The sequence below is a fragment of the Chaetodon trifascialis genome, chromosome 19, assembly GCF_039877785.1.
Source record: "Chaetodon trifascialis isolate fChaTrf1 chromosome 19, fChaTrf1.hap1, whole genome shotgun sequence".
Classification (NCBI taxonomy): Eukaryota; Metazoa; Chordata; class Actinopteri; order Chaetodontiformes; family Chaetodontidae; genus Chaetodon; species Chaetodon trifascialis.
In genome coordinates, this window is record NC_092074.1 from 13,226,194 (window position 1) to 13,253,339 (window position 27,146).

General features: G+C 44.4%; 1 protein-coding gene across 18 annotated transcripts in view; it reads left to right on the forward strand.

The window, feature by feature from the left end:
• epb41l2 (erythrocyte membrane protein band 4.1 like 2) overlaps positions 1-26,804 on the forward strand; it is a 46,324-nt gene extending 19,520 nt beyond the window's left edge. For 2 of the 18 annotated variants that reach the window (XM_070987547.1, XM_070987548.1), the window contains 21 exons: positions 1,743-1,847; positions 2,027-2,069; positions 5,009-5,084; positions 7,055-7,151; positions 7,270-7,394; positions 7,557-7,644; positions 9,293-9,445; positions 9,549-9,646; positions 10,153-10,328; positions 11,363-11,436; positions 15,240-15,290; positions 15,497-15,529; positions 18,129-18,296; positions 18,820-18,996; positions 19,990-20,058; positions 20,440-21,084; positions 22,309-22,437; positions 22,741-22,839; positions 23,061-23,141; positions 24,225-24,339; positions 24,668-26,804. In XM_070987547.1, the coding sequence (XP_070843648.1) occupies positions 1,743-1,847; positions 2,027-2,069; positions 5,009-5,084; positions 7,055-7,151; positions 7,270-7,394; positions 7,557-7,644; positions 9,293-9,445; positions 9,549-9,646; positions 10,153-10,328; positions 11,363-11,436; positions 15,240-15,290; positions 15,497-15,529; positions 18,129-18,296; positions 18,820-18,996; positions 19,990-20,058; positions 20,440-21,084; positions 22,309-22,437; positions 22,741-22,839; positions 23,061-23,141; positions 24,225-24,329 (2,592 nt within the window). In that variant the 3' untranslated portion in view covers positions 24,330-24,339; positions 24,668-26,804. Of the gene's footprint in view, positions 1-1,742; positions 1,848-2,026; positions 2,070-5,008; positions 5,085-7,054; positions 7,152-7,269; positions 7,395-7,556; positions 7,645-9,292; positions 9,446-9,548; positions 9,647-10,152; positions 10,329-11,362; positions 11,437-12,712; positions 15,291-15,496; positions 15,530-16,158; positions 16,219-18,128; positions 18,297-18,819; positions 18,997-19,989; positions 20,059-20,439; positions 21,085-22,308; positions 22,438-22,740; positions 22,840-23,060; positions 23,142-24,224; positions 24,340-24,667 lie in introns of all 18 variants that reach the window. The other 16 variants (XM_070987562.1, XM_070987563.1, XM_070987550.1 and 13 more) reach the window with 15 other exon arrangements.
• Positions 26,805-27,146: the final 342 nt, after the last annotated feature.

Genomic DNA, 27,146 nt, shown 5'->3' on the forward strand with positions numbered 1-27,146 from the left:
CTATTGTCCTGAAGTGCGCACACACACACACACTTGCACACTCTTACACACATATCTATCCATCCCTCCCTCCACACACTGGCATAGTTAGGTCGCGAGAGGGAGAGATGCACAATGCATTCCAGAGATTAAATTTTCTGTTTTGCCCAGCAGGCCTCACACACACACACACACACACACACACACACACACACACACACTGGTTTCTACTCTAACTCCATGTCCATTCATCTATCATCCTTGTGTCCTGTTTATGAATCTTTGGCATCACATTTCTCCCCGTGTAATAACTTAATGCATATTTTATTAGTCGTAGTTGTTTGACTGAACTTCTTGCCCAGGCCTGTTCTGACTCTCTTAAAATAGAAAGTTTTCAAAGGAGAGTCTTAGTGTCACATGGTCTTAATGCCGTTTCTAAGAATTTCATTAGTATTGGTTTCAGCGGGATTTGAGTGTCACACGGTTTAAAGCAGCGTTTCATAGGATTTCATTAAGATTCAGTCAGACATGAGTCAAGTAGCATTTGCACATATTATGCACAGTTTTGGTTTTGACACGTCGAGCTGTGCATTTACTGCCACTTGTTTACACGGGAAACAAGATACAGATAAGCACTTGAGCTCTCCAGCTGGTTTATGGTCACTATATGGTTTCAGTCTTCCCCATGATTTATGATTTTATGACTCCATTCATGTGAATCTTGTAATTATGGTAGTTTGGAACTTGGCGATGTGGGTATTTAAGGTCAGTCAACCTTGATAGTGCATTATGTTGCCGAGGATACAAGCTGTAAAGCGAGGAAGTGTTTCAAACTAATGATCAACAGTTAACATGGCAATATGTAAATAGTCCTGATCAGGCCTATCACATCAGGGAGTCACAAAACCGTGTGTGACAGACACTGCGAAATTCATGATAAAAGGAAGGACTCTGTAGCTGCAGCGTTTTTAGGCAGTGCCTTGCTTGGAGACACACTGGCTCAGACGCAGAAACCTTGAAAGGTCACATTCTCACATTCATTGGGGCGTTCAGAATGCAACTGCACTGTGAGTTTCTGTACATGGTGCATGTGCTTGACCAAGTATAGGAAAATACCGCAGATGTTTTCAGTTGTCGCAGGACAAGGAGAAAAATGCGCTCTTTCATCCTCTTTCCTTCCACTTTCACCACGCTCCCTGCTCCGTCTGTGCGCCCGTCTGTGAATGCCACTGTCGTTTTGGTGTGTCGGGCCGAGGCTGTGCTGCCTCACTCCAAAGAAATGAATATCATTTGATTATTTCATTCTTTCTCATCTTTTTCCCCCTTTTCCTCCCTCTCTCTGTCTGGCCTTCTGTCTGTCTAAAGGGCACTGTTGTGTGTTTGTGTGTGTGCGCATCGCTCGTGCACGCATGCACGGATTTGTGTTAAATGTCATTGTCATAGTTGAGTGTGGAGGTTTTTTTATGGCTAACGCTCCCATCGGGCCTATGAAGGAATGCGTTGCCCAGAGACAGTTGGAGAAACTGAGAAAGAGAGCAAGAGAATAATGGAACAGATGGAGATGAAACGGACCATACAGAGATGCATTGATAGAGAGGATTGAACAGTGACGCTTTAAGCATCTCACTTTTTTTTTTTTTTTGAAAATGAACATTGGAAACTTGACTGGAAACTTTATTTCGTAGCTTTTAACTTTGTTTTATTATCAAAGAGCACCATAATGTACAAAGCTTAAACTTGAATCTCTGTCTGTCTCTCTGCAGAAACGTGCTAAGGGTCAGTACTTATTCTTTAAGGTGTGTGAGCACCTTAATCTACTGGAAAAAGACTACTTTGGTCTGACGTACACGGACAGCCATGAACAGACGGTATGTATTCATACACGCGCGCACACACATGATTTACTACACGCCAAATAAGTCAGCAGTGTTCACTTCTAGAAAATCCAGACATTGATGTCTGTCTGGTGCCTTTTGACACTGTTTCATGATAGAAGTTGACTTTCTTCCTCCTCTGTGTCTCGCTACCTCTCGCCCGGTCACTCCAGTGTTGGTTGGATCCCACCAAGGAAATAAAGAGACAGATTCGCAGTAAGTTTTATTTGTCAAACCTCACTCTTGCTGCCTTTTGCAAGTCCATCCATCCATCCATCCATCCATGCATGCTTCCCTCTGCCTGCAAGATGTTTCTCATAACACAGGGGCCACAATTAAGTCAAACAATGCCGGAGACATTTGAAACCAAACGACAGCAGTCTTGCTGGAGAGGGCGACGAGGAAGAAGTTACCAAAGTGTGATCGCTTTGCTTCATTATTCATAGATATCTTCATTAACTGTTGCTCGTTTATAAACACAGGGTGAGGCACGGCAGCATCTTTTGTTGACAGGCAGCTATCGAGCGTGTGGAGCAGCCAAGCATTGTTAAGATTAGTTTGATTTTTGAAGGCACACATGCGCCTGTAACCATTAAAAAAGGTTTCCTCCATTTGTGAGGACGTCAGGATCATGTTCAAATTGAGATGAATTTGTGGTATTTGGAATAAATTATTGGATTACTTGTTATTCTTTACATCTTACATTCTTATTTTTCTGAGGGTTTTTCAAAGATTATATCAATAATAACACAAATCTTTACTCCTTTTCTTTTGCTGCTTATTTTGCCGCATATCCTTTTACAATAGAAGCCAAAACAGGTCAGCCTAAAACTTCAAGTTGCACTTTTAAGAGGAAGCCTTTGTAAAAACATGTCATTTTGGCTCATAAAGTGTTATTTTAGAATTAGCGTATGTGAGCTCGTTACATCTGGGTGTGTGCAGCCTGTGTGTGGTTCCACGCACTCCTGTATTTTTGTGGCTCTGTCGCTGTGTGTGTGCCTGCGGCTCGTGGACCAGAGGTATGCCACTGACCGCGTGTGTTCATTTGTGTACATTTTTCTGTGTATGTGAATGTTTACAGTGTGAGAGAGAGGCTGTATTGTGTGTGTTGGGTACGTCGGTGTGTGCAGACAGCCCCACATGCTCGGCCGTCACAAGTTTACGTCACTTTATGCTGCACCAGACCACCCTGTTATATGAAGGCAAAACAATGAAGATATGTCCCAAAGGTTTGGCAGACATGTTTTTAGTTGATTGTTGTTGAGTGGAGGCTCTGTCTGTGCTCTTACATCTGGAGGGATGGCTACCCACAATGCAGCTATGACCGAAGCCGTGTGGGTGTGTCTGCTCTTTGTGTCTGTGGCATCATGGTTTGAGGGCGGGCTACAGAAGTGGAGAAAAATCATGTAAAAAGAAACAAAAAAAGGTAAATTAAATCAGAATGTGGTTGGGAAAAGCTTGTAGGTAAAGTGATAGAAAAAAATGAGAGGAGGAATTTTAACCAGAGAAGCTTAAAGTGAAAGAGAGATGATAAAAATTAAAATAAATTCCCAAAAATTGTAGCTTTCTGCAGTCAAATCCAATCTAACAAATAGCACAAAAAGCGTCAGTCGCCAAGACCAAATTGAGCATCACTGAAAGTAAAACTCTGATCCACATAAGCGAGCTCCTTCTTTGATTTCACTTAATGAGAACAAGATTTCGCTCTAAGCTGAATGTCGCTGGAAGCTGAACAGAAAGGCTGAAGAGTCTGGACTTAGTCCAGTCAGTAGACCTCTCCAGTGTGTGTGGTCTCTGCTAATGTTTAACTGCAGCCACACGTTATCTCTTCCACAACCACACTAACCTTTATAGTGCTGGGTGTCTCACCATGCTGTACATTTGCAGTCAATTGAATGTGGAACAACCCTGTTTAGCCTATGCTTAAGTGAAAGGATCATAAGGGCAAGTATATTTTAGAATTTATCATCAAATTCCTACATTCCTCCCAATCAAATATTTACTAAAACATGTGCTTTTTTTATGTTATGTAGACAAAATCACCCAAAAAGGTTTGGTGGGAGGTAAAGAGAATGTGCTAATATGAAGGGAGTGGAGGAGAAGTGAGGAATTGTTGCCAGGAAGGGTGCAGGGAGGTGAGGGAGAGGATGCGTATACCTGTCAGAATGTGTTTATTCTGTGCATCATGGGGCGGATTGATGGGCAGCACGTGATCGCGTGGAAAGACGAAATGGTCACCAGAGACTCCCAAAGCACTTAGTGCTGCTGACAAGACATACAAACTTAATCCCACCCTCAGACATATCAACACACATCCACACGCAAACAAAAGCTTGGAAACAACGCAGTGGAAAAGAGATATTTCACCTTGGGTTCGCCCCATGTGTTGCATCTTTTTGATGCAGTGAGAGAGTGTCAGTGTCCACCCTTCTTCCTGCTCCTCTGGGATGCAGCTGCGAAGGCTCTGCCTCTGCACGTGCGTGTGTGTGTGTGTGTGTGTTTCTGTATGTGAGGATTCGTTCCCGTGTGCGCATGTGTGTGTATACTTGGATGTGTGTATGACCTTGGAGGAAATGGTCTCGATGTGATGTCAGCTTTTCCCGGATGGAATTTTCCAGATGATGTGATCTCCATCTTCTATTAAGTGTGTGCACACGTGTGTGTACGTGTATATGTGTGTCTGCATGCTCACGAATGCCTACATGTGTGTGTAGTGCAGAGCCTGACAATACAGAAAGGGTGGAGATGGAGGAGGTGGCAGGCGATATGACCTCCTGAGGGAATGGGAATAGCAAATGTGATGTCTTGATGACCATAAACATTCCAGTTTGGCATTTGGTGAAGCTAAAATCAGGTTATGCAATACTAGATCTGTTTCATACTTGTGTGTGCGTGTGTGCATGCATGCGTGATGCACCAGGCTTAGCACAGTCTAAAAGCTGTTCTGCATTAGACAGATGGGTGAGATCGGCAAAGGGATGGATGGAATTGCATAGAAATGCAAGCTAACTGCATTGAAATGCTGGTACACAAATCAAAGAGGCTCCCCTTTTTGTTTTTCTAGTATTCATCATGTTTATATGTGTAATGCATCCTCCTTTACTTATTATACATAATCTAATGTCACTGTGCCGTAAATCGCTCTCTTTCTGCAGGTAACAACTGGCAGTTTGCATTCAACGTCAAGTTCTATCCTCCTGATCCCTCACTGCTCACTGAAGACATTACCAGGTACACACACACACACACACACACACACACACACACACTTACTGGGCTTGTAGCAATGATTTGCTTCAACCCGCATTAATAGATTTCTTTAACAGCCCAGCATTGATGTATCGTCATCTCTTTAAAGGACCAGTGTATAAGATTTAGGAGAATCTATTTGAAGAATATTGCAAAAATTTAATATATATGTATAATATTGTGTTGTTATTACCTTAGAGTAAGCTCTTTAAAGCTACAGAGGGAGTGGGTCCTCTTCCAGGCTACCATGTTGGAGTACCGTGCTTCTACAGTAGCCCAAAATGGACAAACCAAACCCTGGCTCTAGAGAGAGCCCTTTGCATTTTCATGAGTTTTCACAAGCTCTCCTGCATGCTTGCAAAGGGAGAGTGAGGTATAGCCACTAAATTCTGCACACTGGTCCTTTAAGTTGTTATGCTTATGCTTATAAGCAAACAGTTGCACATTTACACATTCAGTAGACATGGAGTAGCGGCTATTTGGGCTTGTGTTTGTCCATCTGACGAATTTATGTCCTACATTGTCCCTTTCTTTTAGCTCTGCTTTTGGTCTGCACTGACTCTTTAGCTGCTAAGTGCTGCGCTACATTCACCACCTAGTTGCCAGCTTTGTGCGGCTTTTGGTGCAGGGCTGGTAGCATCTGCTTATCTGAGCTTTTTTTCACTAAAAGCAGCTGACCACAGCTTTTAAAAGCACAGTTGATGAGAGCATTGAGAGTATACTGAAACGTTAAAGTTGTGTACCAAAACGATGAACTGAAAGATGCTAAAAGGCTCCGTAGAGCTATGGGGAACTGCAGATTTGGGTGATAATTCTCTGTGGGATTGTTACTCCAAGTGACCCCCTTCACATTACTGATAATCATTGTTGATGTAGAAATATTGACTGGTGCAGCTTTAAAACTCAAGTGCATGTCTAAAGCAAACAGCAAAAGCAAAGAAAACCTCAAAAAACATGGTGCACACAGTTAATTCATTAGTTTTTGCACATATGCATGCACACACACATACACTCACTGGTTGCTCCAAACACACATCATTTAGGTTGCAGCGTATGTCTAATGGAGCGAACAACCTCTCTGATGGTTGGGCTGTAGCTAAGGGCTAATCGAGGACACACAAATACACAGCACTCACTTGGGCAAGTACCAACAACTGACCTGCGCTGGCAGCAGTAATTGATTATTCATGTTTTGCTGAGTTTCAATAGACGCATTAAAGGCAGTTTCATACCTGTTTTTCACAGGATTTATGTGTATTCATGTATAAATGGAAAGTTTGCCTTTCATTTAACATACTTTCGATTATTTTTCATTCTGTAATTACCAACATTAGCAAGGTAGAATACTCTACTGTCCTGGTGCATGCAAGGTGAGGAGAAGCCCTGTAACTGGATGACTGGGGGTTTAAGCCTCCATGTCAGCAAGTGTCCGTCCCACTAAAGTGACTTTGAATGACATTTTTCAGCACACGGGATGATACATTTCCCAGCACCCTGAGGTGTCTGAATTAGTCATCCACACAGAGGCTCCATTCACATAATGAATTCTTCCATGAGGGTTTGCTGCAGAGGACAGCGTCGCACTCTGCCGTAAATCCTCGCTACCGCCGCACAATACACTAACTGTAAATGTCCATGTTATGCAACTGAATTCGGGTATGTCATGGTGAGGATTAGACATAAGGTTATCCCAATAAACCAGTGTACCAGCCTACTAAGAAAATTATACAACAAACACAGCAGCAACAAAGACATTTAATCCTCACCAGCTGACCCTGGCCTCACAGGAGGAGAGGCACTTTGGCCACTGGGATCGTTTTATTATTATCATGAAGAATGGAGCCGCTTCCAGTTCAAATACATGCTTACAACAGGCCTTTGTTTTTTTTTTCTTTTCTTTTGTGAGTCGTCTTGTTTTCCACTAAAACCCAGCCTGCTCTCTTCCCCTGTAGGTACCTGTTGTGTCTGCAGCTCCGTGAAGATGTGGCTTCGGGTCGACTGCCGTGCTCATTTGTCACTCACGCTCTGCTGGGGTCGTACACGCTGCAGGTAGAACGCGCTGTGTGTGTGGATGTGTACTGCATGTGTGTGGTGGGCAGTTTTTGCCTGCTTACGTGTCTCTGTTTATGTATTAGTATATATGAAGTGGCTGCCTTTTGGTTTACAGGCAGAATTTGGCGACTATGAACCCGACCAGCCTCGACCTCTGGACTACATCAGCCAGCGGACCTTTGCGCCCAATCAGAACAAAGAGATGGAGGAGAAGATTCTTGAACTCCACAAGTCTCACAGGTTAGGGATAAGTTTACTGAATGCATCTTTCTCTTGACATCAAAAGCTGTAGTACTGGCTCTTTTTCATCTATTGTATAATTCAAACATGGATTTATGCCTCCATGCTGCTGTTAATCTGAGGGTGTTTGACGTGGTTTGCCTTCTCTGTGTCTCTTTTTAGGGGAATGACACCAGCACAGGCCGACACCCAGTTTCTAGAAAATGCCAAGAAACTGTCCATGTACGGGGTGGACCTGCACCATGCTAAGGTCTGAGTAAATGAATGAATTCTTCTTTTCTCTCCTCTCCTCTCCATCGTTGCTGACATCAGGGGATTAGCACGGTTTCTTTGATGTGGAAAGAGTGTGTCTGCATGTTTGTGTCACTGTATCTGTGTGTGTGCGTGCATGTGTGTCAGCTGTACAAACACTCAGGGAGGCCATTGCCATGGGAACAGCCCCTCTCTCTCACTGGGATAGCAGGTCATCAGCAGACTGCGTGCATGTTTCCGTGTGTATCTGAGTGTGTTTGTGTGTCTTTGTGCAAGACGGGCAGAGAAAATGGGGGCATGAGAGAGACGGAGAGTTTGAAAATAGAAAGCGAGGATGAGGATATAGAGAGGACAAAGACATGACGGACGGAGATAAGGTTAGAGGGAGATGGGGACAGATCCTTGAAAGAGAGAAAGAGGCGAGTGCCCTTTAAGGGCATGCTCCACTTGTTTTAAACACAAAGAGAGAAGCAGGGGAAAAGAGGAGAGCAGCAGCGAGAGCGTTTCAAAACGCTGAAAATCTTTTTTTTATGACATACCAAAGTTGTGGGAATTCATGGGGCAGATCTATTTCTGTCGTGTGCCATTAATTTGTCTTGCAAGTTTCATGACCTACGCAGAAGCAACAGAACAGATGCATAGTATGTAGATAAGTAACAAGAATAGTATCTACGTTATGAGCATCTATTGTACAAAATGAAGCTTAGAAAGTACTAAATAATATATACACCCAACATAGATACTGTAGTATCTGAAAGGTATATTGAGTAATACGAATATTTTTTTATTAGTAATAACAAAATGAATGCAAAATCTGGGCATGAGCAAAAGTTACACTTAGGAATTTGATTGGGTAATTTGTGTAAAGTGTCGGCAGTGTTACCAGAAACAAAAGCAGCTGTTTCCCAGTAGTTGTCCTCTCATTAATTTGTAGTCCACTGGCTGTTTTGATCCGCCGAGGCTTGAATTTGAGATTTAGCAGTCAGACCGCAGCAGGGACAGAAACACCTGAATACAGCAGGTTGATTAATAAAGCAAATTGCACAGATTCATTTTCATTCTGCAGGTCTCCACAGTTCTACAGAACCTCCGGTTTCAGTTCTGCCATCTTTTATTCTGTGTTCAGCTATTTGGCATGACTTTCAAAACTGAGACACACTCTTCCAGAGCTGCACTCACTGAAGATTGAAGTTTACACTTCCAAGCCGAAGTGCCAGAATCAGATGTGCCTCTGCTCAGAGCGCAGAGATCGATGACCAGCTGATAGCATGGCAAGGCCATGTGACATGTTTGTGTCCCAGTAAAACTGTCCATTATCAATATATTGCATTCTCCATTAGTCCAACAGATTTTTCCTGTTAATTTACTGCTTTAATCAATACCACCCCTTACATTACCAGATGGCCTTGGACTTAAAAGCTTTGTTAGTGAGTTAGCCTGTCAGCTAACCCTGTTAGAGTTGGACTGACCGTCAGTGTTTGTGTGTGTGGTAATTGAGTTTCTGTTGACCTTTAGCAGGCTACTTTAGAAATCAATGGATGTACAGTATGATCTGATTTACGCCAACAGGCAGCGCACATAGATGTTTCACAGAGGTCAGCGATGATAACGTGTATGTTGTGTATGTTTGGATGTAACTATCGCAGGATTCTGAGGGTGTGGACATCATGCTGGGTGTGTGTGCCAACGGACTGCTGGTTTACAAAGACAGACTCCGGATAAATCGTTTTGCTTGGCCCAAAATCCTCAAGATTTCATACAAGAGGAACAACTTTTACATTAAGATCAGACCAGGAGAGGTATGCAAAATAAAGCGATAATAATGCAATCATAACCAACATTCTTTTCTTCTGTGGTGGATAAAAAGTCATCATTTCTGTTGCTCTGCTGTTTCTTTGATAGACGGAGCAGTTTGAGAGCACGGTGGGATTCAAACTCCAGAATCATCGATCTGCCAAAAGGCTGTGGAAAGTCTGTGTGGAGAATCACAGCTTCTTCAGGTAGAAGCGTGCACGCTCAAACACACACCATGAAGCAAACGCGTACCGTGTGTGCACACGGATTTCAGAGATTATCCAGTCGGACTTTAGGGAAATCGTAACAGCTTGTTAGGTAACGTTCAATAAAGAGATGTGTGCTTCATCGTGCTCGACACAAAGCTGGCTCTCTTCCCAGACAATAAGTCGAGAGTATGTATCTTGTGGCTGTTTAACCAGTCTGATGCCCGGGGCGATGAGTATACACACACACGCACACACACACACAAAGATGAGCCAGGTGCCCATCCTTGCATGTTTGTATATCTGTGTGTGTAAGAGAATAAGCGCGAGTAAGCTTTAATATCCTGTTGAGGGAAGAGCTGGAAACATTTTTGCCCCCCCTGCACATGCACATGTTGTTGCGACTGTTACATTTTGAACCCCTCAGAAGAAGTTTTGAAATTCATGTTTCTCTCCCCCATGTCCCCATCTGTCTCTCTCTCCCTCCCTCTATCTCATATCTCTAGGTTAAACGCACCAGAGCCTCCCACCACCAAGGCCCGCTTCTTGACTCTGGGCTCTAAGTTCCGTTACAGCGGGCGAACCCAGGCCCAGAGCCGCATGGCCAGCTCCCTCATAGACCGACCCGCACCCAAATTTGAACGCACCTCATCCAAACGTATCAGCCGCAGTCTGGATGGAGGTAACGCACCGCCACTCGTGTGATTCTCTCTAAACGATAATGAATAGATAGATGAGAACAGAGGAGTGGAAGGAATGATGGGCAGATGGAAGCGGGGTCACGGAGGGTTTATATGGGGTTGTGTGAGTGTGTGTGTGTGTGTGTGTGTTTGGATGTCAAATGCTAGTGTCTGACCAGATACAGGAAATAGCTGCAGCATATGTTTCCTGTCACACAGCGAGAGACAGAGGAGGAGAAAGAAAGAGATGGAAAGACGTGTACACGTGTTATGTGTGTCTAAAAGAAAAAGGGACCCTCGTGAAATCCAGCGTGTAAATCCACTCACTCTCATGTCACTCCGACAGAGTGGAAAACCAAAGCAGGCCTCACCAAATCCTCCTGTCCTTTCATTCTGGGCCGCACAGAATTCAGACATAACTGAGCGGTGATCACATTCGATAATTCAACTTGAGCTAATATCTTTTACATAACCAATAATTAAGTACATATTTTATTGTCTTTGGCCAGTGGCACTCTCCGTTTTTCTGGGCTTTTCAGGATGTGGCTTACAGATCCCACTTCATGCAGCCATGCACTTCTGTTTCACATGTGTCGGGGTCCTCTGCTGTCTTACATTGTCCCCTGCTGGACACATTGTTCCACTGCAGGTCAATGTTCTTGCTAAATTGTTACTACCTTTTTTCCGCTTTGCTACAAGACCAAAGCGCAGTGTGTGAAACTGACAATAAGAGCTACAGTACTTGCATCCTGTCCGGCCTCAAGTAGAGGTCACAGTAACTGCAAAGTATTCAATAAAGGAAAGCAATCGATTTAGTTTGCCCTTGTATGGGATGGAGTGAGAGTCAGCTCTGACCTTCATGTGCAGAAAGTGTTTTATGTCTCTCGAGAAAAGCAAATCATAGATCTTAAACTGAATGTGTGCACCCTGTAGCTATCAGACAGTCTTTACTGTGTGTTAAATTGTAGTAGAAAGTCATGTGCATTTTTAATCGAGTTCATTAATAATTTTATTTTGTGCTCTCCACCTTCCTTAGCACCAGTGATCAGCATAACTGAGGCGGGCAGGGACATGGCTGAGAACGGACGCGAGCTCCACTCCGACTCTAAGGTGTGTGTGTATCATGTTTTCGTCACGTGTGGATACATGCAAGGAAAAGAAACAATATAAGATTCAGATTCAGACAAGATTAGACAGCAAGTCTTTTTGTGTCTTCACTGTTTACATGTTTGTGGATCAAAGAGAGAGACATAATGTTTCTAGCTGTGACGTTTTTTTGGCATTGACATTGTATAATTCTAACATTGTAACAACATGCATTTATCCTGGGTTGGGATATATTGTAACAGGAGGTAAACACGAGGAATTCTGTGGGCGACTCACAGGACTGTATATCTGTATATATACAGTGGAATCATGCATGGAGAGGGTGACACTGCTTTTATCTAGTTACTACTGAGGCTACTACCTATAGATAGTAGACGATAATTGTCCGATGCTAATATCGTTTCTATTTCCACAGGATCATTTAGATGCTTAGCTTTAAGCTTTGAATATGTGTGTGTGTGAGAGAGGCACACATACCAACAGGACGTCTTCATTTACCTGACAAACGTGATGGTTTTTGGATTTTTAACATTTGCAGCTACAGCTAGCCTTCAGAGCAGCTATAATAGGTCGACGTGATGACATCCTCTAGCTCGACTTCGCTGAGCGTCCTGTACCGTAGCGAGGATCTGAAGTCCACTGCGCCCGTCTGTGCTTAGCACCGGAGTGCACTGTATATATAGAGGATTGCTGTGTGTTACGCATGCCTCCTGCTCCCACCACCCTCTCCTCACTCTCCCTCTTCTCCGCCTCACCCTTACTCACGCCCCGGCCCTGTGGAACTGACCTCTGTCTCAGCCTTCGTTCAGTGGTGGCACCCTGTCGACACTGTTTCTGCTCGCAACTGTACTCTGCACAACCCTGCGATGTTCACTTTTAACCTATTTTTGGTGTGTTGTTCATTGACTAATGTTGTGTCTCTTTCCCTCTCTCTTTTTTCCCCCACACGCTTCCCTTCCCTCTTCGCTTTCGTCACTCCCCCCTTGCACGCTCACGTTTTCATCATCATTTCATAAAAATGAAAAATGAAATGATGGTTTTTAATGCACATTGCTTCGGTTGCTTTGGTTTTCTGTTTAACTTGTTTTTCACTGCTTGCTTTGTGTATGTGTGTGTGTGTGTGTGTGTGTGTGTGTGTGTGTGTGTGGTCTCTCCTTTCTTCTTTCTCTCTCTCTCTACTTCATTATTTTCTCCTCTGTCTCTCTGTGGCCTTCGCCTCCTTTTCCCTCTTCCTCTCTTCCGATTTGTGTGTGTGTGTTCTCTCATGCACTTCCATCAGTCAATCTTCATGTTTCCTCTCTCTTTCTCCTCATCATCCTCGCTCTCCTCCATCCCCCCTTCCCTTGACTCCATCTCCGAGCACGAACACGGCCTTTCAGACATTTCTGAAGACGATGACATTATCGACAACGCCACCGCCTCGCACACACTGTGGACCCTCCCCTCAAACACCCCCTGTCTTCTCTCTGATCAGCAGCTGGCCGATCTTGAACGCCTCACACAAACCCCTCCAGCCTCCCGCCCAATCACAAGCCCCCAAACATACAGTCCAGAGCTTTTGGGAGTTGAGGAGGGCTGCCGGGCTGAAACCAGAGCGACAGCTGGAGTAACATATGGGTGGAGCTGGCTCTCTCTGAGGGGTGTGGTTAAATGTGTTTCATTGGTCCTGTGTTTTCTTTCCCTTTTGGGAAAGAATGCAACCAGGTGTCTGCCCACGAAGCTGTTTCCAAGATTAACAAGGAAGCTGAGCTTTTTCACTCCCACTGTGGCCAAGTTCAAGTCAGCAGGGAAATTAAAGATGTTCGCTGTCAGTGCCCCCAGATGTATGCTGTCCAGTATGACTGGACCCAGGCTACGTCACATTCTTCACCTTTTGGCATTAAAATGGGCTCATTTAGTGGCATTTATTACCAGAGATCTGCCTACTAAATGCATTCGTTTGGTTCCTGCTGTTCTTTGGCACCCGACACAACTCCATCTGCCCTCCATCTCCTCTCTTACCTGTTCTTCAGTTGTCTCCTCCCTCCCCCCTCTCTCTTCTCTGCCGTCTTATTTTTTTTCTGTCCCACCTCCCTCCTCCATCCTGTCCTCCTTCTCTTCTTCTAACCTAACTCTATCCATGCATCGCTACCTCCTGAACCCTTCCCCTCTGTTCCTGCCCTGCCTGTTAGTGGTCTTCCTGTTGGTTGTGATGCTGACAGCGAGCCAGTCCTTGGTCTTCGCCCTGATTTTAGCCACACCCCTCGGCCTGACCCTGTGTTACCTAGAGAACGTGGTCTCCAGCCAACGGAAGTTGGCGTTGTTGCCAGTGTTTGTCAGTGAAACACCAAACGGTTACTCCGAGGGTCAGTTAAGCTCTGGTTTTAACAAAGCGGCTTCTCCTCCCACACCTGCGCACACGCCTCCACGCATCAGGCACCATGCTCACACAAGTGCTACCTGGACGCAAGAGATGTGCGACCCCGCTGCGTGATTACAGCACACCATACACACCCTCCCCCACTACCTGACCTCCTCTGTGTTTGAATGATTGAACTGAATGTCTGTGCATTCACTCCCATCACCGCCACCTCCTTTACCTAATATTTTCTTTTTTTCTGACCACGCCTGCACCCCGCCAACCCCTCTGTTTTGTTTATAATAATGAGCAAAGATAAGAATAAGTAAGATTAAACGAAGTGTTAAGTCACAAGAGATTATCTTTATTGCTAATATAGAGAAAAAATAAGTATATTAAGAGATTTAAATACTGTACAGAGAGTTTAAATGAGTCATTATTAGTTGTCGTCCTCAAAAGGAGGTCTCCACTGTGCAGTCGCTGTGTGTTTAACGCTCAGCAGATTAATGTCACACTCATCAAATGGTGTGACATAATGACATAAGTTGCAAATAAATAAGCACTTAAAGCTGCAGTAGGCAATGCGAACCCCTCCGCCTGTTTCTCTGCTGCCTGGTATCACTCGTCTGAGCCCCTAAGGATTCAACCAGAGTTATGATGAAATGATGTTGTCTACTGCACCTTTAACCAACAAGATATTGTTTTAAGCTGTCGACTAAATGTTGTACATACAGATAGACACCCAGGATAGATCCGATAACCTCGTCAGCCCTGTAGCGTAGTGTTGGTTTGTATATAATTGCTAATGAATGTTAAGAGTTAACAGTGTTACGCTTCCCCTGATCCCTAATGCTCAGGACTCTCTCCTCAACCCCCTGTCCCTTGTTCCCTTTGTGTTAAGTCAAATTGTAATGGCAGTTTTGTGGTAGCATTTTGGCGTTTTCTTGATCGGGTGAAGCTGTGGTGTGTGATCAGACCACCGGTCGGCTGGCATATTCAGCTCACTGCCAGAGAAACTAAGTTTTAGTCTACTGAAGTAACGGCTGGCCTCTGGTAGAGAATACCATAGCATCCTGAGAATAGTTCCATAATCTTCCTCGTAGCACTTCACTTGCTGTACGTACAGTGAATGTGACTCTGTTACTAAACACAGTACTGTAGACTCGTCAGTTAGTGTATTTGTACTTCAGGATAGAAAATCTACTTCGACACCGACTGTGAGCCTTTTTTCTAACACAGGACGAGCAGTCAGTAGCGCCTGCTGTCTCCCTCTATTGACCTTTCATGTTACTGCTCCTCTGGGTTTGACGCAAAGGTCACGTGACCAGCAGTACTCCCCGGCGCCAAGAGTGCTGGACAATAAACCAGCTTTTCCCATCATCCATTTCACTTTTTTCTTTCTCCGTGCCCCCCCCTCCACCCTCCTCATTTTGTCATGACCGCCATCACCATGTCTGCGACACTGAAGGTTAAGGAGGTGGACTTAAGCCCTGGTGATGCGGACACCTCGCCCACCCAGGTCTGTAGGGCCGGTATCTACAGCATTTACCAGCATGCTTTGCAAATTCATGGGAGCAGAATGGAGGGATGATAACAGATGATGCTTTGCTAAGAGCTAAGATGGTTTGGGGGTATTAAATGGAGATGGTTTTATGGTCTGGTGGAGTACACATGCCGTAAACCTAACCTGTGCTTACTTTCTCCCTGATTTGGCCTCGTCAACAGTCGCTCGGAGCCAGCGAGCTTCCCTCCTCTCAGGTTCACACACTGTTATTGGTTATTCGATTGGTGTATTTGGTCTGTCAGTGGTTTGCTCTGCCCACGTCGGCTGGTTTGCTGGTTTGGTTCACTGTTCTGGGGTGAAATTGCCCTTGCATGATGATACAGAGTCAGTTTTTTCAGACAGATTTGGAATGTGTACAAAATCAGAATATCAATGTTGAAAACTGATATTTAGCCATACATTTGTACTGATCTGAAACTGATCCTGGATGGGCACTTTCACCCCAGATCCTCACTTTGACCTGCTCTGCTGTGGTTTCTGGTTTCACAGTTTGATTTTCGGTGTAAGTGTCTGCTGCTGTTGTGATGTTTGGAATGCTTTGAATTTTCTATGTGTTTATGTGGAAATGAGTGCCACCATCAGTTCATCCACTGAGAAATACCAGGGTGTGTCTAATGTGTGCTTGTACCCATCCTCCAGCCTTCATCATTAATTTTTTTTCATTCTTCCATTTATTTCTTTGATTTTGATTGATTTAATGATTTATTTCATTTGATAGTTATTGTTTTTGTTCCAGGTTTTGTTTTATTTTGTAGGGTTAAATGCATTATTTTTTAAATTAATTTTCTCCATTTCATTTTTTTGCTGTATGTCTACCTTACAGAGTCCAATGAGAGTGCATGGGGACAGTATTTATGTGAGGCACAGTAATTTAATGTTGGAGGTTGGTACTGGCGTCGTCTGATGGCTGAAAATAAGAACTACATGTTTCTGTGTACTCTGACGCCATCAGAACTACAACTTCCTCTATGCAGAACTGTACAAGACTGCAGCCCTCTCGCACTCTCAGGCTCTGTGTGCATGCCTGCGTGTGTTCACGTGTGTCGACGCTTGTATATCAAGTCAATTCCAGCTTTTTCCGTTTTTTTCCTTCGTAATTCTAGCATGAATGAAAATGTTTTGATATTAAAAGGTTTCAGCGCTAAGTGTCCCAATTCACATGGCAGCTATTTTGAACACGAGCAGGGAGACCTTTCAGCTCGTTTCCAGCTTTTTAGCAACAAAGCTTTGATAAACCCTCTGATAAACGCCACCTGCCCAGCACCAAATGGCAGACAGCTAGCGAAGAGCAGAGAACAACTTTAAGATAAGGAGCCAGATATTTCCCTCATCAGGTGACAAATAATGCTAATGTAACAACTGTACAACCCCATAATATATCAAATGTGTCATTTTTGGCTTGTTGTGGCTTTATGCGCCCACATGGCCAATAAAAAAAGATGAATGCAGCTTTAAACACATTAATTAGAAGGCCTTCTACACTACTAGCAGGCCTTCTAATCGCTAATTATTAGATCAGCAGCAATTTTCAGGAACAACAACCACAGCTACTACTTCAACTGAGCACATCAGGCACGTTAGCTGGAGGCCGTGCGTGTTCCCTGAACCCTCCACATACTGATGTGTTGTTACCAGAGTGGGTGTACCAGACGAGAGCTAAGATGTTTTCAGTGTTGAATCTCTGAAATGCTAAATGTTTATTTGATGTGTATCACATCAGTACAGCAGAGACTTTCTCCTCCAGGAAATTTCCCAAGCCGAGTGTACACAATGGCTGCTTTGTGAAAGGAGTCAGCGGCGTGTGAACGTGACTTTGATGCATGCTCTGTGCATGTCGACTGCTGTTTTGTGACCTTCTTACATTGTTTTCTAATCCTCGATTCATCAAAGACTCTGATTATTGCCAGGCAGCTGCGTCTAACCTGACTAATCCCACCTCCCTAACACACACAAGGAGCTTTCTTCCTGTTCTCTGGTGATTGGCTGCCGGCGCCGAGCGATGCGTGGTTTGATAACGTACTAAAACATGTCTGTTTTTATGCAACATGGGACTGATAGTGATGCATTGCCAGCTGGTGTTTGTAGAAAAACAAAGCTGGAATTGAGATGGAAAGCTGGAGAAAGAAAAAGACCCAGAGAGAGAGAGAGAGAGAAAAGGATGGAGGAGGTGAAGCAAACTGAAAAAGTCAAACAGTTACACGTGGATGCAGTGAAGGAGGGAGAAAGTGTGATCACCACTATCAGCTCCATGTTCTGCTGTTCCTGGCCTGGTTTAAGGAAAAAATCCTCAACAAGATGGAGAGGCCATATTTCACTGCAGCCTGTTAAAAAACACACAAATTCCCTCTCCCAGACGCACACACACACACACACACACACACACGCCTGAACAATATACAGGCAATGAGCCAAATTAAGAATCAAGGCTCCACTGAGGCATGGCATCCATCTTGTCTTCCTCCTGATTGACAGACTAATGTTCCTGTGACCTGTTGAACCAAATTTTTCCCCTGCCCCCTTCCCTCTCTCCTTCCCTCTCTCCTTCCCTCTCCCCTTCCTTTCCTCCCTCCTCTTTTCCCTATTCCCCTGACCTTCCATCATCCCTATATCATTCTAATCAATTCTTCCTCCTCCTCCTCTTTCTTTCTCTTCACTCTTTTCTCCTCTCTCCCCTCTTTTCCCAACCACCCATCCTCCTTCATCTATCCATACTCATCTCATTTACTCTCCCTCCCTTGCCCCCTTACCCCCCCTCCTTCCCTTCCTTTCCTCTCCCCTCCCCTCCCTCATTAGGACCATGATAAGACCCAAGAAGAGGTTCTGAAACACCAAGCTAGCATTAGCCAGCTAAAACGCTCCTTTATGGAGGCGCCACCTCCCTCTCCTCCTCAGCCCAACCAGTGGGAGAAACGCCTCACCTCCTCTCCCGCTACAACGATACGTATTCAACAGCATCAAGTGGTACGTCTGTCTGGATGTTTCTGTGTCCGCAGCTTGAGAAAAGAAGGTTGAATCACAGAGCATTTTATTTGCAAACACTGTCACTAGTAAACATTGTCTCTCCTCTCCTCCTCTTGCATAAAAGGGTGTTTTCATGTGATGCTTCTGCCATGGTCGGGTTTTCGTGTCCTGCTGTTTATAGCTCACTCATCACTTGGTGGATTAGACGGGTTTTTCTCCTTCTGTGGGAATTCTTCCGACAAAACTGACCCAACTGTCACTGCTGCCCTGCTCTCATTCTTTATCCCTTTTCAGCTGGACTCGCATCCCGTCTTTCCATCGTTTCCATTTCCCTGCAGCAGAAGGCTTTCATTTGCGCTACGATGCTGTTTTCTGATCTCCTTAACAATCCGGTTTCACTCTGCTCTGGTTGATGTGATCATTACAAGAGGTGGAGATGCTCCCTCTGTATTTGGGTTTGTTTTTCTGTGCTTTGAGGGATTTCTTTTCTCTGTCTCCTCTGTGTGTCTGCCTGTTGCTGTAGAGCCTTGAAGAGGAGATAGCTTCTGTACTGTTCAGTAGACACTCTGGCGCTGGCTTTTGTTTGGCTGCAGCGTCTGCCTGCAGCACTCCCGAACCAGCACTAGATGCTGCTGTAACTTCTTGCTCATCTACTTCCACTGCTGTCTGCAGTCCAGCTGCTCCGCTGTCTGCCTCTGAGGTGCTGCTGCCACTACTGAACATTTAGGAGTCAGTTCACTTTCAGTTGCAATTAGCACCTGCTGATTTAGTGTTAAATCAGTGCTGTAGCCAATGCGGCACTTCATGTGGAGAGTTTATCTTCTCCACAAGTCGGCCACCTTGAAACTGAACTGACACCCTGTAATGCCTCAGTCATTTAAAGATGCTTGCCAGATGTGTCCACAAGCCACAGTGAAACAATGCGAGCCGTCTGTAATGCCTGCCATGGATGCTGGATGAATGGTGGTAATCCTTGTGATGTATCAGGCGCCATTCATCCTGAATGATGGGCACAGTAAATCTAATCTCAAAACAGCTAACAGCTGTGAATGCCACGGATGTTAGGATGTCATCTGTTTGCTTTGTGATGGTAATTGTGTGTGTGGACCTGAATGCAAATCTGCTCTTCAGAAGCTCCTTTAGGCAAAAAGCAGCAAGTATTGAAGCAGCAGTTTGCATCACAATTCAGAACGACCAAGGAAGGCCAGAATGAGTTCAACTGGAAGCTCTTTTTCCACAAAAACCCTTAAGCCTGGACTTTGAACTAAATTCATTATGGGATGCAATGTCTAATGTGGTCACCGTCCTAAAGGAACTGCTGCTTTCAATATCATGTTTCTTTTATTTCAGTAAAGATGAGCTTCTTTGTTCATGGATGGGATATTCTCTTTAATCCATCGTTTGTAGAGCTTTTTTATTTTCCACTCTTTCAACTCTTTCATCCCATCTCTATTGCCGCCTGCAGCAATGATCTTGATGCTGTATGGAAATGATTGTGCATGAAAGACAGTCCACCAGGGCCAGAGAGGGACATTGAAAGATGAAGAATCAGTGACAAATTGAACCCTTTCCCCCGTGCCGTGGTAACAAGCGTCACAGTATCGCAATGGTGTTGTTAAGTGCTAACCGTGAAAATGTCCCTGCCGGTGTGTGTGTGGTTGATGATTGTCATGGTAACTTCTCTGTCACGCAGGTGAGTCAGCCCCAAACGGAAGCCGCCGCTGCTGATAACACGATCTCTGATACCAAAGAACCTTCAAAGGTGGTCCTAACTTCCTTCTGTTAATCCATCCAGATCTTCCATTCATGACGCTTTTCATCCATCGTGTCCTTCATACCTCCAGCTTGAGATTTCCTGTTCTTCACCCGCTCTTTTCACTATTCATTTGTCTGTCTTCCCACTTATTCTGCTTACTTTCTTACATCTTTGTCCACAGTTGAACATCTTTCTGATTTTTATTGTGTATTCATTTATTTTCATTTAAGGTAGTTTTCTTTATTTATTTATGTTCAATGATCATGTTATGCTTTTTTTTTTTGTCCCCATGCGTTTGTTGTGGATGCGTGTGCACCTCACTGTGTGTGTCTGTGCACTACGTGTACATGTGTGCGTGTGTGTGTGTTTATGTACGTGTGTGTATAGACAACCGAAGTTGAAATTGAAGAAACCGTTGTCGTCCAAGAGGTTTCCAAAGCACCCAAACCTGGACTTGTCAAAGTTACTATCAGCTCACCTGCAGAGCAGGAAACGAGAGAGCAGGAAGTGAAAGTTGGACAGGAAGTAGCGGTAGCGGTGGAAGCAACTGCAGCGAAGCAGGAGAGCGTTTCATCTGAGAGCGAGAGTGAGGAAGAGGCAGAGTACCACCCAAACGTCTCAGTATCCATTTCTCACACACAAATACCAGAGGAGAAGGAAGAGGAGGAAGAGCAGCAGAAGAAAGAGGAGGATAAGACTGCGGAGCAGGACACGTCGGTTCCAGACGCTCCTTCCCTTCCAGCCGCAGTCAGTCAGCCTGTAGAGGCGACCAGCCGAGAGGAAGAGGAGCCCAGGAAGGAAAACGCAGGGGCAGAGACGAAGAAGAAAGAGGAGGAGAAAGAAGGCGAGAGGGAGACGGAGGACAGCACCGACGATCCCATGGTGACACCTGAAGAAGCCCCGAATGGCCTCACCCTGCCTGAGGAGAGCGTGGCCGGGATGCCCCCCTCTGCAGAGGAAGAGCCTAAAATGAACGGAGAGGCCTCTCTGGTCGAAGCAGAACCACGGCCGCAGGTTATTTGTTGCTCTGAGGTAAAGTCTTCACTGGGCCGACTGCGGAGCTTCCCTGGGCTTTGACCCCTCCCATCAACTGTAGAAAACACCCACCTTTTTTTCCCCTCCTGCTTACCTCAGTGCCGGTTTCCTTCCTGCTTGCGTGATTACTTAAGCCCCATGTACATCCTCACTCATGTTTGCCCCATAAGAGCTCCAGAAGTACAGTTAAAACTCCCTTAAAGAGTTCTTCAGTGATACAATCCACCACCAGTGTTTCAGTGTTGGTATCAAGTTACCATCCTCTTACATAATTCCTTTCAGTCTTCATTTTGATTTTCGCCATAAGTTCTGCGTTGTCTACTGTCCTCATTCTTCATACCATTATCGACATGCCTAGTTCACTCCTGCCTCACATAGTGCGGTGTGTTGCTGCCTCCTGCTCTGTGTTGTGTTGTAGTGTTGTGAAGTAAATGGGGCCTGAGTGGGAACTGCATGATGCTTTTAGGTGTACATTTGCTTGTTGCTCTTCACCTTTCGGTGCATGCGTGTGTGTGTTTGCGTGCTTGTGTGTCTTCCCTGCGTTTGGCAGTGATGCTCTTCTCTCTATTAATTGGCTTGCCGCAGTCACTATGGCAACAGTATTGTGGAAATCATCACTGCCAGCCGCTCCGGAAACGCCACCCGTTCATCTGAATGTCATCTTTGCATGCTGTTTACATATCAATCGGCAATGCGCTCGCAGTCCTCTGAGTAAAGCTTGGTTTTATTGGCTCATGTTTTATGCATGTTTCATTTCCGTGTCGTACTTTGAGTTGCATGTCGACACCAAAGGTATTGTTGTAGCCGTGCCGCCGTCGTAGCTGTTGCTTTTGCACTGCTGGAAGTAGTGGTTGTCATGTTTGTCATGTTGTTTCGTGATGTTGACTCGCATGAGTTTGGAAGCTCTTGATATGTTTTTGCTGGTAATTTGCTGCATATATTGTGTTTCTACATCAATGTGTACCACTGTGAATCACTTCCCTTTCAATACAGTACATTGTAATGCAATTTGCTGCTAATTAAGCACACATTTAGCATTCACATTAAAGAAAAATTAAATATGCAGCATATAAACTGATTGAGTTGGGAGTGGCTTTGCAAAGTGTCACAGAGTGCACAGATACCAACATGTTTCTTTATGTTTCCCCTAACTGTCTCAGGATTAATGCATTAACCCTCTTTCCTCTCCCCCCCTCACTTCTCTCTCTCCTCCCTCCCCAGCCACCTGTGGTAAAGACAGAAATGGTGACTATATCAGACACGTTTGCAGCCCAGAAAACTGAGATAGCCACAAAAGAAGTGCCCATCGTACATACGGAAACCAAGACCATCACATACGAGGCCGCACAGGTGCACGTTCAAGACACACAGGGAGCTTTTGTTCATGTTGTCCTTTCGCTTGTCGACGTCTGTGTTGTGTTTGTGTGAAACATTTCAGTTTTATCAGCTTCTTAGTGTTAATGCTGTGTCCCAAAGAAAAGCTTCTTTTCTCGCAACAGTGCATGCCGCCGCGATTCATTGCCTCTCCCTCAGGGGAATCATGTCTTTCTAAGTTGCTGACAAAAGAGTTCATATTAAACATCAAACATCCAGCGGGGATGCTCTGCTGGTAGCATCGAGCTAACGATCTCTGTTTGTCTCCTCTGCTGTCAGTTGGATGGTAATGGTGACGGCGAGCCCGGAGTGTTGATGACTGCTCAAACAATCACCTCTGAATCTCTGTGTACCACCACAACCACACACATCACCAAGGTACAGACGAGCACACGCACCCTCCTCCTCATGCACTGTGACATCACCCCCTGCTGTTCTTATGTAATGGGACTCTGTGCGAACACAAACACATTTGCTCTCTTTAAAATTCCATTTGTTCGAATTTCACACTTTATGTTGTTGTTCATAGTGTATGAGGTTGCAGTGGTAATTGTCATCATAACGAATCCATTGTGAAGTTGTTGCGTGCTTTGTTGCAGACGTTAAAGGGCGGCCTATCGGAGACGAGGATTGAGAAACGCATCGTCATTACTGGCGACTGCGACATTGACCACGACGAGGTCAGTTTCCCGTACGATGTGTCTCAGCAGCTCGGCTGATGGCTCGCTTTGTTCTGAGTTGTGTGAATCCAAATTTTGCACCTTTTACATTTTGTTTTTTTGATTTGGAAAAATGTCATCCGGGGAATGACGAAGCTGCAGCCCCGGCTTGCTTTCATTTAGCTTTTTTCTGAATAGGCATCTGGTGACATGTCCATCATGTTGCTTGCAGTCTGAATGCACAGTTTGATTTATTAGTCACTTGTTAGTGGTAGTCCCGCTCTGATCCCTACAGATCTCTTCACTTACTCATCCATGTAGAAAATGGCGTCTTAACCTTTTCTGTTCTCGCCACGCTGTGTCTGATTTTGTTGCTCGTCCTGCCCAGTTTGATTTTCGGTCTTTGTCTTTGACCGTCAGATGACCGCAGAAAATCACATTTGTACTTTTGGGTGTGCCAGATGTGACGAATACGTCAGCTGCACTGAGGAGATCACATTTATAAACCTTGGCCTCTAAGTTTCTTTTATGACCTGATAAAATAAATATAAAGATTATTCAGATATTTGAAAGTGATGCTCGGTTCATATTTATTTTGCTCTTTGCACCCACTTTCTGATGGGTGGCTTTCACTCATGCCACGAAGTCTACAGCAAGTAAAACGACAGCACGCAAAGCGCCCACGAAACATCCCAAATATCTGACCAAGAAAAGGATTTATTTTGCTCAGGTCTGGGTCTTTATGCACGATCCCTCATCCAGTGGTTTGTTTAAGTTGCCTTTCTTGTCTGATCTGCTGGATTTACACATGAGCAGTGTCACATGGAGCTGGAAATGGGATTTATTTTTGAATAATTTCTTTTTCCACCTGATGTGCCTGCTCCACCTTAAGCCATTTTACTTCCTGTTTATGTTCCCCAGTTAACCCGAAGAAGTAAAATAGCACATTTATGGTAAATCCAGCATTGTTGTCATTTTCTTTATGCTTCTTATTTAATTTTTCATTTAACTCCACCATCTCCCCTCCCCCTCCTCTCCTTCCTCCACCTCCACTGCCTGCCGTGCTCGGTGCTGCCACTGTGTGGCTGCCCCTCTGTACTGCAGGCACTGGCCCAGGCCATTAAGGAGGCCAAAGAGCAACATCCTGACATGTCTGTCACCAGAGTGGTGGTTCATAAAGAAACTGAACTGGCTGAGGAGGAGGATTGACTGAACTCAGGTAATAATAATAATAGTAATGGATTATTATTATTATTATTCATGGTGAAAGTGTTTTAATGACAGTGCCGGTGCATAGAGTGGGTTTTATACTGAGGACAAAAAGTGAGATGAAAGAAAAACTCCCACACATGAAGCTGCTAAAACCATCTGCCTTTATCACACATGCGAAGCTGAAAGAAGAGAAAGGAATATTAAATTTAGGAAGGTATGACAGAGTGACAGATGGAGGTCTGCGTGTGGAGCACAAAGCAAATACTTCAGTAACTAATGTTGAGTGCCAGTCATCTCCCCACCCGGGCTGATCGCCTCCACCTCTGTTTCCCCAGAGCTGAAGGGCCCATCGTGACTGTTTTCTCTGTTGACGTTGAACGACATCACCCTACAACAACCAACCTTGACTGACCGAAGAGGAGGAGAAGGAGGAGAAATGGAAGAGGAGCTGAAAAACAGGAGGAGAAGGGGTGGACGAACGGAGAGAAGTCGCCGATTTCTTCCCAGACGGTCTCTCTTATGTCCGCGGTGCATCTAAATCCCTCACTCCAAAACCAAGAAAAAGAAAAATAATATCCTCTCTCTGTCTGAGGGAACAAAAAAGAACCACTTTGTTAGCTTAACATTCGTAGCGTGTTTTATTTTTTAATAGTGTTTTTTTTTCTTTAACTGTTTTACAGAAAGAGAGATGGTAGTGTGTTTGTCATGTATTGCATAAATAAAAGCTGTAGGGATGCACTGATAACCAATCCTCATGAGGTACCAGCGACCTTCAGTAACACTCGGACGACAAAGCAAATTCTTTTACTGTCATCATAATCGTCAAAAAGTGCTAAATTTGACTGAAGTTTTGTACTTGGATTCTGTGTCAGCAGTGGAAAAGTGGTATTGGTGCATTCCTTTTTAAAAAAAAGTTAAATTACAGCTCCCTCCTTCACTTCATTATGGAGAGTAACATAACACAGTAATTTCAACATTTTTACAGTAATGAGTAGCACTACAGGAAATAGGGAGGCACAATTTTTTTTTTTTTTAATGTAACAAAATTACTCACAGTCAGATGAATGGTAAAGCAGCCGTGTCACATGATCACTTTATATGACTAGTGATTACAGAGAACAGGGAACTGTAACTTAAGATATTGCAGTAAAAACCAATCAACCAGGTTTATGAATTTTTATGATTCTGTCTATTTTTTTTCTGTGTAAGTATAGTTGATATTCATCCACATTCCTTGTGTGTTCGACTAGCGGCCGAGTGAGTTCATGTTCAGTTCACTTCACTTTTTGCTCTGCGAAGAGGAGACATTTGACGATTGACAGCAGGAGGGAGTGGAAGGAATTTTAATTGGGTTTGTGGGTTTGACGTTAATTAAGCTCGAGAAGCCAAATGATGCAGGTGGAATTAATCCTTTGTGTTATATCTGTAAGTTTGACTGTATTTTAGAATTTTTACTACATTGAAATAATTTGAACTGAAAATGAACTGACTTCAGAGCTGGTGTATGCAACACTGTGTACAGTACAAATGAAGGTTATTAGATGGGAGCAGTAAAGCAGCTTTTCAGTAGTTAAACGCTCTCCCTGGGCCCGCCCACTGTACGACACTAGCCATTCCTATTGGGCCACAGGGGAGCAAGGGAGCAGACTTCTGATTGGGAGAGAGGACCAGTAAACTGAGGGATAATTGGGAGACAGAGGTGGCGCTGGGCAGCGCCAACTAACAACTTGGGAATGAACAAGAATCTCAACATTGCATGTGAGCCTCACTCCTGCAGTGAGTTCATTCAAAAAGAGAGAGCTTTGTGCTACGAGCAGCACAGGTACCAAAACAAGGACATACAGTCGGGACAACTTGAAACCAGAATTCAGACTAATAGACTTTCTACCAGTTTGCTGACTCTGCATCAGAGCCCATTTGTCGTCGTAGTTCAGCACTTAATTTCACTCCCGGCTTCTTTTCACCACTAGATGATACTGACGAAAACCTGCTAGATACAAAGCGATCTGGGACTAAACTCAGCATGTCTTCACACATTTTTTATCTTGCAAGAGTATTTTGAGCGAGTCTAGATAGAAGGCTACTGCGTTGATTGGTTTGAGAGTGTGTAGATAACAGATTATCTCGGCTCATACAGTACGTCTAGATAAGATTATCTCTGAGCGGACGCTGGCTGTGTTGGAGCTGTTTCACCGTGACCAAATATGCTTCAGCATTAGGGTGATTTTCGATGTTTTCTGCCACACAGAAAACTCTGACGGTACACTAAACAAAGACGCGGAAACAGTCACAACTTGCATCTTAAAGGGAAGTGTATCCAAGGGTTTGAAGTGCTCTTGAAACCCCGAAATGGCTTGATGTTTTCTTTATTTCCTGTGTCCTTTTACCTAAACGCTCAGCAGAATTCCACTGAAATGTGACTTTGTGTGAATATCAGTGGCATTGAATTGGTTTGGACACGGTGCGTTCAGCTGGCACAGAGGGACAAAAACATTTTCCTGCAAATTGAGCTGATTGTAAGCAAAGAAGTGCCAGAGATTAACATAAAAAAAACATTCCACCTCTACCTGTCTGCATTTGTCTGAACCCTTTTAATAAAGACATGTTGACGCACTCCACATTTTCAAATCGTACGAACCTCTTAGACTTACCCCAGTTCAAGGCTTCCTTGCTGGACTGAGGCACGTGCAGACGATGGAGCCGTAACGACTGTCCAGGCTTTCTTTTGGGGAACACTGGCCTGACCTCTACTATGCATTTAAATGACATTCCAGATGAGGGGGACGCTTTAACCTCTAACCCTCTTGCAAAGAG